General features: G+C 38.8%; 1 protein-coding gene across 1 annotated transcript in view; it reads right to left on the reverse strand.

The window, feature by feature from the left end:
• Nucleotides 1-13,005, reverse strand: part of LOC122816707 (transformation/transcription domain associated protein) — a gene marked incomplete in the record, with an annotated part of 2,794,447 nt that overhangs the window by 1,691,670 nt on the left and 1,089,772 nt on the right. The window contains 1 exon segment of the mRNA XM_044089697.1: nucleotides 11,986-12,107. Within this exon segment, the coding sequence (XP_043945632.1) occupies nucleotides 11,986-12,107 (122 nt within the window).

The following is a 13,005-nucleotide window of genomic DNA, read 5'->3' on the forward strand; positions in this document are numbered from 1 at the left end:
ACCAATGTATAATCACAATAGAAGGGCTAGAAACCTTTATCAGAAAAGAGAGACAACTGACACAGGCTTAGACACTAGGGACATGGTTCCAGTAACAGAAACCGGCACAAAATGGAGAAGGCTGGACTGTCTGTGCTTACCACATGCAGACCTACCTCTGGTGCACAGCAAGTAATGCTCAGTTGAAGAACATAGATGTAAAAGGATATACACAAGACTAGGAATATACAACACATACTACAGGAGTTAAAGGAGAGGTAAATGTGGTCCAGCCAACAGAACGGGCATAGTACATACAACTATGGAAGGAAATTTTAGGAGCAAATAAAACAGAAATGGTAGAATACTAAGAGGTACAATATTAGGGCTAATAACAGGAGAAAATGGGAATCTTGAGGCAATGTTACAACTGCCTCATGTACAAAGACAAACCTCTCCTCCTCCCAACAAATTCCAACACATGTGAGAGATGCAACCATATTACCAAACTGGAGGCTAAGCTCTCTCAACTCAGTACTGGCATAACCAGTCAGGAGGAGAAGGAAACCACACTCACTACAATTCCAGTCTCACATAGACCCTACCACGACAGCAAACCAAACACATAATCACACAAAAACATACTCGGAGGCTCTAAATAAAGATCTGCCGAAGCAGCAGAGACCTCCAAAGCAGACACCCAAGCAGCCGCTACCCCAAAACAAAACACGTGCAACACATATCTCACAAAGCCAGTGTGCCAAACAGTCACAGCCCTTAAGACTATACAACACACCTGATACACTTGTAATAGGTGACTCTATCGTCAGGCACACTGACGTCCCGCTCACCAGGCTGAACAAGGAGAGGGTCACGGTGAGCAGCCTGTCGGGTGCTAGGATCCGCCACATAACACAAGCACTCAGGTCACTCCAAGGCAAGTACAAATATGACTCAGTCATTGTCCATGCTGGTGTGAATGACCTGAGACGTACCTCCCTGGACTACATGAAAAGAGACATAAAGGAGCTCTTTGAGCATGTAGCCCAGGCCGGTATGACCTGACCTTGAGTAGCATCTTACCCTCACCAAGAATGATGCCACAATATGAAGACAAGATGATCAATTTCAACAATTGGCTTAAGTACTGGTGTCATTCAAAGGGGATCCAATGCCTGTCAGCTTGGGATGATATGCTCGACAAGCCACGATGCTTCACTAGGGACGGCTTGCACCTGTCACCCCTGGGCTTTCGGATATTGGCAAAGGCTCTTGCTACCCCCATAGTGCCTTTTTTAGGCAAGGCTCAAAAGACAAACCCACCTCCATAGGTATCACAAGGGATAAGAAACTAAGAGTAATGCTACTCAACGCCAGAAGTCTAAACCTCAAGATGCACGCACTCGAAACTCTCCTTAGCATGGAGAACATCGATATCAGTGCAGTAACAGAAACCTGGTTCAGAGATCCCGAGAGCACCCCAGCACTACCAGGTTATACCTCATACCATGCTTTTCGGCCCCAAAACTTGGACCGAACCACAAAACGAGGGGGAGTATCGATATTCATCAAAGATACCCACGCCTCCAGGTTGGTGGCAAAGCACGAAGCATCAGAGACTATCCATGTGCAACTAACAGTGGGTAAAACTGCCTTCCAGTTTATAGCCTGCTACAGACCACCCTCCCAAACCCAGGAACCCCACTCGGCCTTCCTGAGAACACTGGAAAATATGAAGGTCTCTCCAAACACCATTATATTGGCGACTTCAACTACCCAAACATAGACTGGGAGCATTACTCTAGCTCCAACACCCTAGCCCAAAGGTTCCTAGAATTTATAAACTCAAATGCTATGGAACAACTTGTTACCACTCCCACAAGAGGGGGAAACATACTGGACCTGATCATCACCAACATGGGGACTCTATGCTCCAGACCAGAAGTGTATCCCTCACTGGTAAGATCAGACCATAAACTAATCTCACTGGATATTCACATCCCGACCCCACCCCCTGCCCAGAAAACCACAGTGAAAAATGTCTCTAAAGCAAATTTTACACTCCTCAAAACTGAGGTGGAATCCTTCAAAGCCCCCGGGCCTGTGGAAAATACGGCCCAGACCGCAGAATCCTTTATAAATGCATTCTATGAACACCTTCAGGAATGCATGGATCATGCAATCCCAAATAAAACCAAGACCCAATCCTCCAAAGGCAGACGTCCTGTCTGGTGGACCCCAGCCATAAACAAACTATACAATAGAAGGAGGAAGCTACTAAATGATAAAGCAAAATCCCAAAAATGGAAGGCATCACTGATCAGTATTAGCAAAAAACTACGAGCACACATAAAATTGTCTAAGGCCAGCTTTGAGAGAAAAATTGCACAGGACACTAAGGATAATCACAAGGCTTTCTTTAGTTATGTTAGGAACCTGGGTGGTAATTCCCAGATATGCTCAGAATTAGTCCAAAATGACAAAAAATACACCGAACCCACAGACATTGCCAACATCCTAGCTGACAGGTTCAGCGCAAACTTCCCACCAAAAGGGCAAATATCTATCCCAGCAGAGTGCTGCCCTCCTGACATCTCAGATGCTCAGGTAAGAGCCGCCCTCTCCAAAGCAAAAAAACACAGCATCAATGAGATGGTGTCCCGGGCTGCGTCCTACATGAACTCAAAGAAGAGCTAAACCCAAACATAAAACTACTGTTCAATCTCAGCCTTACTACAGGATATGTGCCCAAAGAGTGGCGTACAGCAACAGTGGTCCCTCTCCATAAAGGTGGTGCCTCAACGGATCCTTGAAACTATCGCCCCATAAGCCTGACTAGCTTGGTCTGCAAAGCTATGGAAAGGATCATCATGGACCTCATAAATAAAGATATTGGGGACCTACAAACACTGGATCCTACCCAGTTCGGCTTTGTTAAGGGCAGATCCTGCCTCTTAAACCTGGTTGATTTCTTTGAAACAGTCACCAAGGCCATTGACAAGGGGAAGGTGGTCCACACAGCCTACCTGGACCTCGCAAAAGCCTTCGATACAATACCCCACTCGGGCATTATAGATAAGCTCACCAGCTTAAATATAAACCCCTATGTCACTAGATGGATTGCAAACTGGCTCAAGGACAGAACCCACATGGTTAGAATTGCTGGAGCCATGTCGGACTCCAAACCAGTTACAAGTGGTGTCCCACAAGGCTCAGTCCTGGGACCTCTCTTGTTCGGTATATATTTCTCGGAGGTACAGGCCAACACGGAAGGACTGTGGCTGACCAAGTTCGCAGATGACTGCAAACTGGGCGCCATAATCGACTCTCCAGCCAACACAAGCATCCTCCAAAAGGGCCTCATAGAAACAGACAACTGGTGCCAGAGCCATGGCCTCAAGCTAAATGCCAAAAGGTGTATAGTCATCCCCTTTGGCAAAAACAAAGTGCCCACAAATTACCACATAAGTGGAAATCCATTAAGTACAGAAGAAGTAATTAGGGACCTGGGGACGCAAGTTGATAGCAATCTCTCATTTGACAACCACGTGGCCAAAGTGGTTAGAAAAACATTTTATATAGCCCACCTAATCATGAAGGGATTCACATCTAGATCAGGGGAGGTCATCGTGCCTCTTTACTCATCCCTCATCAGGCCCATAATTGAGTACAATGCCCCTTTTGGGATGTACCTTACCAGACACCTGCAGCAACTGGAAAGACCCCAAAAGTACCTCACCAAGAGGATCAAAGGGCTCAAACAGATGCCATATGCTGCCCGGTTAAAGAAACTCCAGCTCTACTCAGTGGCATACTGCCTGTTCAGAGGCGATCTGTGCCTGACGTAGAAAGCCATGTCCAACCTGGAATTAATGGACATGCTGCACCTCAGAAAATCCAAATCCCATCGAGCTACTCGCTCGAGAGACTTGAACCTCAGCACTGAAATAAATAGGACATGCTGGAGGGACAGATTCATAACCCAGAGGCTCCCTTCACTCTGGAATAAAATCCCAGTCCAGGTTAGGCAGAGTCCCTCATTGACTCTCTTCAAGAGGAATCTTGATGAGTGGATGGGAGATCGTAGGTTTACCCCTGGTATCACTTCTGTGTCACTGTTAGATAGAGGCACAGTATACTAACCTCGAAAAAGGGCATAGCAAAATAAATTTAAAATGGGTGGCGAAAGCCAAACACATTCTGGCTAGGCTTATAAATGCCCTAGGGCAGATAGCCTAGGATGAACCTATGAACCTATTAGACACATAGTAAAGAATGGATCGGGCAAATGGGGAGGCAATGAATATAAGTTTATATGTTGAATAGGTTTGGAAATTAAGCAGTTGAGGTTTTCTGGGATGAATGCAATAGTGTAACCATGGGGTTAGGTAACATGATTTGTGTCTGACATCTGCACGGTTAGCTATTGATTGAACTGGAGTCTAAACTGTTTATGGTCTCTGATATCAGTAAGATCAGGTGGCAATGACTCCCACAGTTTAGGGGCAAAAGCACAGATGATGTGGTTAGCGGAATGAAGTTTAATGGATGAAGTTATGACAGTAAGGCCATTAGTTGACTAGCTTCTTAGGTTGCAGTGTATGCTGGATGTAGTTAGCCTCATTATTAAGGGGGATGGTATGTCTTGGCATAAGATTTTGAAGATAAGGCAGCCAAGGAGGAGTCTGGCTCTGGCTTGAATGGGCAGCCAATCTACAGTTTACTAAGGTGTGGGTAGTCTGGGAGAAGGGGACAAAAAGATACCGCTACTGGGAGCTTCTACTCGAGAAGGTCAATTATTATTATAATGAAAATATAAAGACATGCTTGGGCAGGCACAGAGGGACATGGTCAGGCACTGCATTATACAGAGCGCTGGCCATGTGTGCCAGTATATAGGGATGCACCTGGCATGTACACAACTATGTACAGTGTACAGACCAGTGTTTGTTAAACTTTTTGGACTAAGGAACCCTACACTAAAATATTTCTTTTCGTGGAACCCCTATGAAAATTTCCAACAAACACTAGTAATATAAACTAAAAATAAATACAACTGTCAGGTTTTAAAATTGCACAGTCTTAAGAAGAATGTGCTTGCACTGCATGACAAAAGTCTATATTTTGGTGTGTGGTTTGTTAGAGAGCCCTAAACATGTTTCATTCCTACATTTTGTTTTTGGTTGTAGTTGTAATGATACCGTCACATAAGTTTGTACAGAGAAATGAGAGTATGCTCCTAAGTGCTTTTCACTTGAAGACCCATTCTCACTTTGGATTTTTAGTCCAAATTTTATCAAGAGGTAACTTAGTCTTTAGAGTGCTCAGTGTAAAGTCTGAAAAAAGATCTGCCAAACAGATGGTCATTTGTAGACAAATCATTATTTACTCATTAAATGAGATTAAATATATCCAGAATCCTCAAAAGAAACACAGTCTTGGATCCTGACTTCACAGAACATAGTCTTCAAATTGAACTGACATTTTCAAAGGCCTGATTATTATTTTTAACCAACTAAAAAATTATCTTCATTGCCCTTTTTTGTCTCATGCATTTGGTCAGTCAAGGTGTCGAAATTATCAAAGCGGTTATTTGTATACAACGTTTAATTTTTTTTCCCTTTTGGCCTTCTACCATCACACAGTATTTTCTGTGTTCACTGAAACGATAAGTTAAACTCGTTTGTAAGTTGAAATATGTCTGCAAGGTAGCATAACTTCGTATTACATACTTTGTCAGTGAAAAACAATTATACAATGCGAGTTTTTATTTGACAAAAATGTAACTGTCTTCTCTCAGATCACAGAATTTTTTTATATATCTGTCCTCATGAAAGCCAGCAAACATCAGCATTCAATAACGTTTTCTGACAAGAACCCATTTCATCACACACCACTGCAAAAAAAGTCGAATTTGAAGAGCATGACTTTATAGAATTTACTGTCTTAACTATTTTAATACTTATTCAACTCAGCATTAATGCAATGTAGGTTTTCTATATTTGGTGTTACTTCTTTCACTTTTGTGACTAATCCTGTAAGTTTACCAATAATACTAAATGCATCATCAGGATAAACTGAAACAGTCTGTGGATTTTAAAGTGGCACTAAGTTATCAAACAATACTAAGAACATTTCAATGCCAGCCATACTGCTTCTCAGTTAAATGTAGTTGAGAAACACTAATTTCATTTTCATACCAGTCTATGTGCCTAACATATAAAAGTATAAAGGATTTATCAGCAATATCTATTGATTCATCTAACTAAAGACCACAAATCACTGACATTCTAATTTCAAGTACAAGGTACTGATGAACATCTTCACTCAATTATACAATTCAAACAGTATCATTAGAAAGGGGTACTCTTCATATTTTCTGAGCAAATGTATCACTTAACACTGTTTGACATGCATCCAGTATGCAAGGAATAATCAAGTCTTCCCCTAAGATGAAACTTGTTTTTGATTTTCCTATGCTAACTGATATCAAAAATGATGATTGAACAGCTAGCTCATTCCCTGCACCCTTCTTCAACAATGCCTGCTGAGATTTTAACCCCTTCTCTTTTTCTAGAGCAAAAAAAAGAAAGAAACTCAGCTGACATAGTCTGGTATCATTTGTGTTGAATATGCAAATGTCTCCTATGTTTTGTTGCAGCAATTGCATTACTACATAAACTCGCTGAACATAACACATTGAGGACAATTCTATTTGTGTGAATCCAAATGGTATGTACATATGAATGATCATATCCATGTTTCTTTCTTTCTTTTTAACTCGGGAGATGATGTCTTATTACTAATTTGTCTTTCAAAAGTGGAAATCGTCACAACTGAATTACTTATTGATGGCCACTGTTTTTCTCTACTTCAGCAGAATCTCACCACTTGGTTACTGATAAGGCTACTCTTTCCTCACTGCTAGCTATCTGCTCCATGGGATTATCAGCAGAAATTCCATTACTAATCTGTACATTTTAAAGAACTCTAACTTATTTTGATTACTCATGCCAGAAAATATCTGTAATTTAAAAAAAAAAAAAAAAAAGAAAAAAAAAAATTTTTAGGACTACTCATTATGCACATGTTCTTGCTCTTTTCAGTTCACCCTACTGACTATTTCAAATGCATCCTTATCTACCAGACTGTTTTAAATTATATTTACTATTTGATAAACAACTTATTTTACTTACTTTCGATCAGTAAATAAATTACATTTACTATTTACTAAATAATTTACCATTAATAACACAGAATTTGATTATTTTTAAGTTTGGATTTTTAAACATTTTGCCAGCAAGAATTAAAATTTACTAACCAATAACAACAAAATTACCCATTTTGGAACACTGTAATCATAAAGGAACACAAACTGCTTCGATTATAATAATCTGGTATCCTAACCCATCAATTACTGCCACTTCAACTGTGTACACCTCAAATGTTGGATTACAATAAAATGGCCAAAGTAACGTATACCAAACTTATAAAATGGAGATCAGTCCTGTAAAGTAGCCACAGTAAAGTACACCAACTTATTTCACATAAATTAACATATGCCTTCAAAAGACTGATGCTGAGCATATGAAATAAATAAAACTTACTTTAATCTACTGATGGCTCTCCAACTACAACCATTTCTTTAACAAAGTATACCTCAGACATCTAATTGCAATTTAGTTTAAACAAACACATAGCAGACAGAATAGTCTCAGTAAACAAAGTTAACTTCATTCAAATGTACACTAGGCTTGCAAACCTAGACCAATATTTGTTTACAATGAGCATATGACAAGATGGTAAGATGTTTTTAATCCACAGGCAACCCTCCACTCCCCACCTACCAGTTATATCCACTTTGATGAATGTATAAACCTCAGATGACTGACTGCAATGAAAAATGACTGCGCAATTACTGTTACTTTAACTTTGCATCACAGAACTGAAATAGTCCTGCAAAGCCAGACAGCCACTGTAGCCAGCAATTATAGCTACTTTGTTGTCTGCATGCATTTCAGATAATCAGTTACAATAAAACAAAATAGCTGCTCCCCCAACCCAATCAATGTACTCAGCACAAGAATCAAGAAAGAAACCAAAAATAATAATGAAGGATGGAATTTAAGTATTTTCTTATATACTTAGAAAGCTCCTACACTAACAGGTTTGCTTCAGTATACATTTGTTGTATTAAGTCTAGTACTAAGCATCCATAATTATTCAATTGAGTACTTACAAACCTCAATGATTTGTTAGATTTTGAAAACCAAAATGTTACAACAGACATACCAAAAATATGACACAGTTATTGAAGGGGACAGATGAACAGCTGAGAGGCATTCATTGTGTGACTGCAGTACAAGTCTCAAGAAAACAAACAATTTTAAGAAGAAAACAACAAAAAATATGAGGCAAAGACAAGGGCAGTTAGGCGTTAAGGTTTCATATAGCCATTCAGTAAAGGCTGTTCACTGATGTTTGATTACCGGTCAGACTGGATTATAACTCTAAACCTGGAGCCATCTACAATTCAAATAAAAGCTCTTGAAAAATATGTATATCTGGTGAAAAAATCCAGACAACTAAATAGCATAAAATCTGCATATCATTACTACTTCCCAGTAGTTCTGTAGGTTACTATTTAGAAATACAACCTTAAAAACTGACAGTGCCAAATGATATCACAAAGTAAACACATCATGTCTTCATTATGAAATGACACTACTGGAAAAAAACTCTTCCTTCTCTTACATAATTAATTTTAAACATGTCTATTCAGAAATAGCAAAATATTTATCATTACAGCATGACAGAATTTTTAAAAAATAAAATTCATTCTAGGAAGAGGCTGTGCTGACTGTAAAACAACAATGTTAGTAAGACAGCTCCATTACAAAATAATCGTAGCACACACACGTATTAGCACTGCAAAGCTCAAAATATGAGGATGAAAAAAAAAAACACAGGTGATTTAGCATTTTCTGATGCAGCTGACATTATAACACTAGTTTGCCGAACCAGTCTGTTAAAGACAATTGTTGTACTCAAACCTCACTCTTCTTTCATTCGGAGTAAGATTATCTAGATGTAGTCTCCTTAGAAATTCATGGACCAGTCCCAGGAAAGCAAGACTCGCGTGAAAGGCCTGCCAGTTCAGCTCTCAAAAATTCTGTCCCTTACTGTGTTAAACAGGTCTAACCTTTCCTCTGAGAACATTTTCCCGCTTATTTTAATTTGCAATTCACCGCTTATTTTAATTTGCAATTCATAGCAGGATGTTGCATTATAATTTCATTTCTTCTTTTTTTGGAACTGATGACAATCATAGTCAGTCATACTTAGTCATGATCAATTAAAATCAATTTGTCAGTCAAAAAAGTTAAAATTGTGTATTTCAGGTCAGATCTCTTACCTATCAAAGTTACCCATACTTACTTACTGTTTTTGATGAGTGTAGTGGCATCTTTTACATTCAAGTGAGCTACTACCATCTCAGATAGATGCGACCTCAGTTTATGATCTCATCCAAAGACCAGCACACACAGGAATACAGTACCACTTTCCCAAGCAACACTGTAGTGAAAGTATAGGGAAACTTAACCTAATAAGCTAGGGGGAATGAACCTACACCCCTTAGATATATTCTAACATCACAGGTGAGTGTGTTATCCACTGAGTCACTTAACAGTGATCTCTACGTATACTGCAAGCAAAGTTCAGTAAATAACAAGGAAATTGTTGATTTGACAAATAACCCCTTACAATATTAATTCTCACTTACCACTCATCTAGAAAATGGTAAGTAAAGCTATTTAATGCTTGCTTTGTGGCTGCCCTCTCACTGTGTAGAGAAAGCACATTTTATTAGTGTAATATATATATATATATATATATATATATATATATATATATATATATATACACACACACACACACACACACACACACACATATATATATATATATATATATATTTTTTTTTTGGCAAAACAAATTACATTTATTGTACCCAATGACAATAGACCCATTTTACAGGAGGGATTTCCAATATTCAGAGCCAACACCTTCATACAATAAAGATTTATAATAGTCAAAACATTATGCTAACGCAAGAGTTTAAAGCCACTGTCCAAAGAGAGTCAACCCCCTTCCCTGCTAAAAAAGGAAGAAAAAAACAGGTAGAGCATTTTTTCCCAAAGTTAAATAAGCATTCTCATTGCTGGAATTTACAAGTTTGGACTTTTCACTTTCTCTCCTGGTCTATTCACTCAAGCCTGCAAATGGACTGCCAAACACATGTAAGGTCAATGATGCTAGCCTGGTCAGTGCCCTTTCATTCCCATCAGACTGGAGTCACTGCTGCTGCTGTGACTTTTGACAACAAGCAGCAGTACAAGATAACTGCAAATTCACAATGAACTATTAAAGTAAATACGATTTTCTCAGACACACACTCAATGTCAATAAATTTGATACTACCCTTCAATTATATTTTTCTAATTTTTCCAACTGCCTTGGTCTTGTCTGTCTTCCTTCTTTGGTTCAGTGGCTGAGCCCAGACACCTCACACAGCCTAAACAAAAATCATACAACAGCAGAAGGGAATTTTGGATATAGTCTGTTCCCAGTATATAATGTAATGTAAAATTATACAAACACATAATATAAAATGGGAAATGTATCAAAATAAAATACAAAAACACTTCTACAGATTCTTCAGCTTTTTCAAATAAAAACAACTGAGGAAACTGTAGCAAAAACATGTTTGTAAATATCTGTATTCATTTGCTGGACTATATTGTCTGTGTTAAAGTATTTGTATCCATTTCCACTGGTACATATGTTTTCGCCTTGTTTCCCCATTTTCTAGTAAATCACCAAGGATTGAAATCAGTCAATAATGCCATCGTACCATACTCATTACTGTTCAGAAAATGGATGTTGATGCAAACACTGTTACCATAATTTTGTTAAAAGCTAACAGAATAACCTTTCCCCATTATGTTTGGCTTTGAACATAATTCTTAAGCAATGTTTAAAGGTATGCCAGAGCATCAAAGCTTGTACAAAAGTGCTAAAACTTCAGTTGAAAAGTACAATTCATACTCAGCTACCAGCTATCCCTTCACTAAGAATTACTTGGTTAAGTGTACACTACCTGTCAAATGTCAATGCACATAAGCAATCACCTCCCTCCTATCATGCAACAGCTGCATACGTTTTCAAAGGGAGCTGTGCAGGCTGCTTTCGTATTTTATCTTTTTAAGTAAAAAGACAAAACAAAAAAAAACATATCATGCAATGTTCCTCTTCTGTGTTGATTGTGATTCAAAGATCCTCCCTCAGAAAATTCTGAGGAGCCCAAGGGTTCCAGGGAAAACAAGCAGCAGCAGTAGAGACAACATTAGTCCATAATGACTACTGTTTTCCTTTCAATTTTATTTTTCATACAGCACGAGCAACCAGAAAAAAGAAAAATGAGGTCACAATGCACTATGTTCTTGTCTTTGCTGCTGTTACTGACGTGTACCTACTCCGATTTAATTCTAATCATTCCTACTCTTATTATTGTACCTTTTGTGTCCACTCTTATACAGGCCTTAGCTCCGGTCAACTCTTGTTAATGGTTCCTTCCACTCCCACCAATGCATTGCTTCTCTCCACTCCTACACCTCCTCATCACTGAAGTTAACATTTGTTGATGCTCTCCAAGATGGGATTCAGAATACTGTGTTTATACCATGAATACCATTCTCTTAGTTAACTTTACAGCAGAATTTTTGCTTATCTGGTAATCACTGCATTATTGCGTCATTTATGCACAGAAGTACAGTGATTAGGTGGTATAGCTCAACACTGGCTATTTTACACTGGGGTATGCAGCAAATTAGATTTCATCTGGTGTTTTGGTGTTGTTCTTTTCAAGCCTCCAGTGTGGATGGACACTGCCCAGTTGAACTTCTAGTTCAAAAAACATTTTCTGGATGAATATTTAACACTAACCTTTCTCATGCATGCTTCGCCAGCCTCCTGAAGTTCATTGTTGGTTGAGTTAAGAGCCTTAAAGAGAGCAGCGATTATCTTCTCCCTGGACTGTGGCAGGTAGTTACAAGCAGCCAGAGCATCTAAAATAAAAATCAGCAGTCATTTCCTAACAAAATGAAAAGCACACTAATCAGTGATAATACTTAAAATAAATAAATAAATAAAAGCTGGGTGATACTTACTGTGACACCAGATCTTTAGGGCTTTTCTAGCTGCAAATCCATACACTTAGACTTCAGTCAGAGGGATCTATTCTCAACATGGCATAGCCTGACCTGGCAAAAGCATTTTACACAGATCCCATGCTGTTATATCTACTAAGCATAATGCAATGCAAACAGATCCCTATGTGGTAAGATGGAGAGCAGAATGGCTAAGAGAGAGAACCCACACAGTGTGGTGGCAGTTGACTCGTAAGACAGTATGAAGGTGACCAGTGACGTCTCATAGAAATCAGTGCCAAGACCTCTTTTGTTTTGTTTGGCATTCACTTTTCTGATCTCCAAACCACGAACCGAGACTTCTGGTTATATTAGATGACCGCAAAATGTGAGTCATTGTTAAATTTCCCTCTGATGCCCAAATCCTTCAAGAACATAATATATGGTGCCTAAAAAAGGGCTAGAATTAAGTGCAAAAAAGGGCAATATTGTGACATCTAATAAGCAACTCTTCCCCAGAACACATCATAGACAATATTCAGCTTCAAAATGAAAATGTTTTAGGGACCTTGGAATTTGTGCTGACAACACCTTTGCTTGTTATCATAATGTAGCGACAGTAATCAGAAAGTCTTTCTATGTGCCAAGAAAATATCATGCAAATCTAAGTCACCTTCACCTTATATTCAGAATTGATAAGGCTAATTACAGAATACAAAGGCTCCTTTGCAATATACTTCACTAGACATATCAAACAACTAGAAAGGCAGTAGAAGCTCCTAACTAAGATCACTCGCCTAAAAAATCCTAAGCTACT

The sequence above is a fragment of the Protopterus annectens genome, chromosome 12.part0, assembly GCF_019279795.1.
Source record: "Protopterus annectens isolate FY-2018-M chromosome 12.part0, PAN1.0, whole genome shotgun sequence".
NCBI classification, from domain to species: Eukaryota; Metazoa; Chordata; order Ceratodontiformes; family Protopteridae; genus Protopterus; species Protopterus annectens.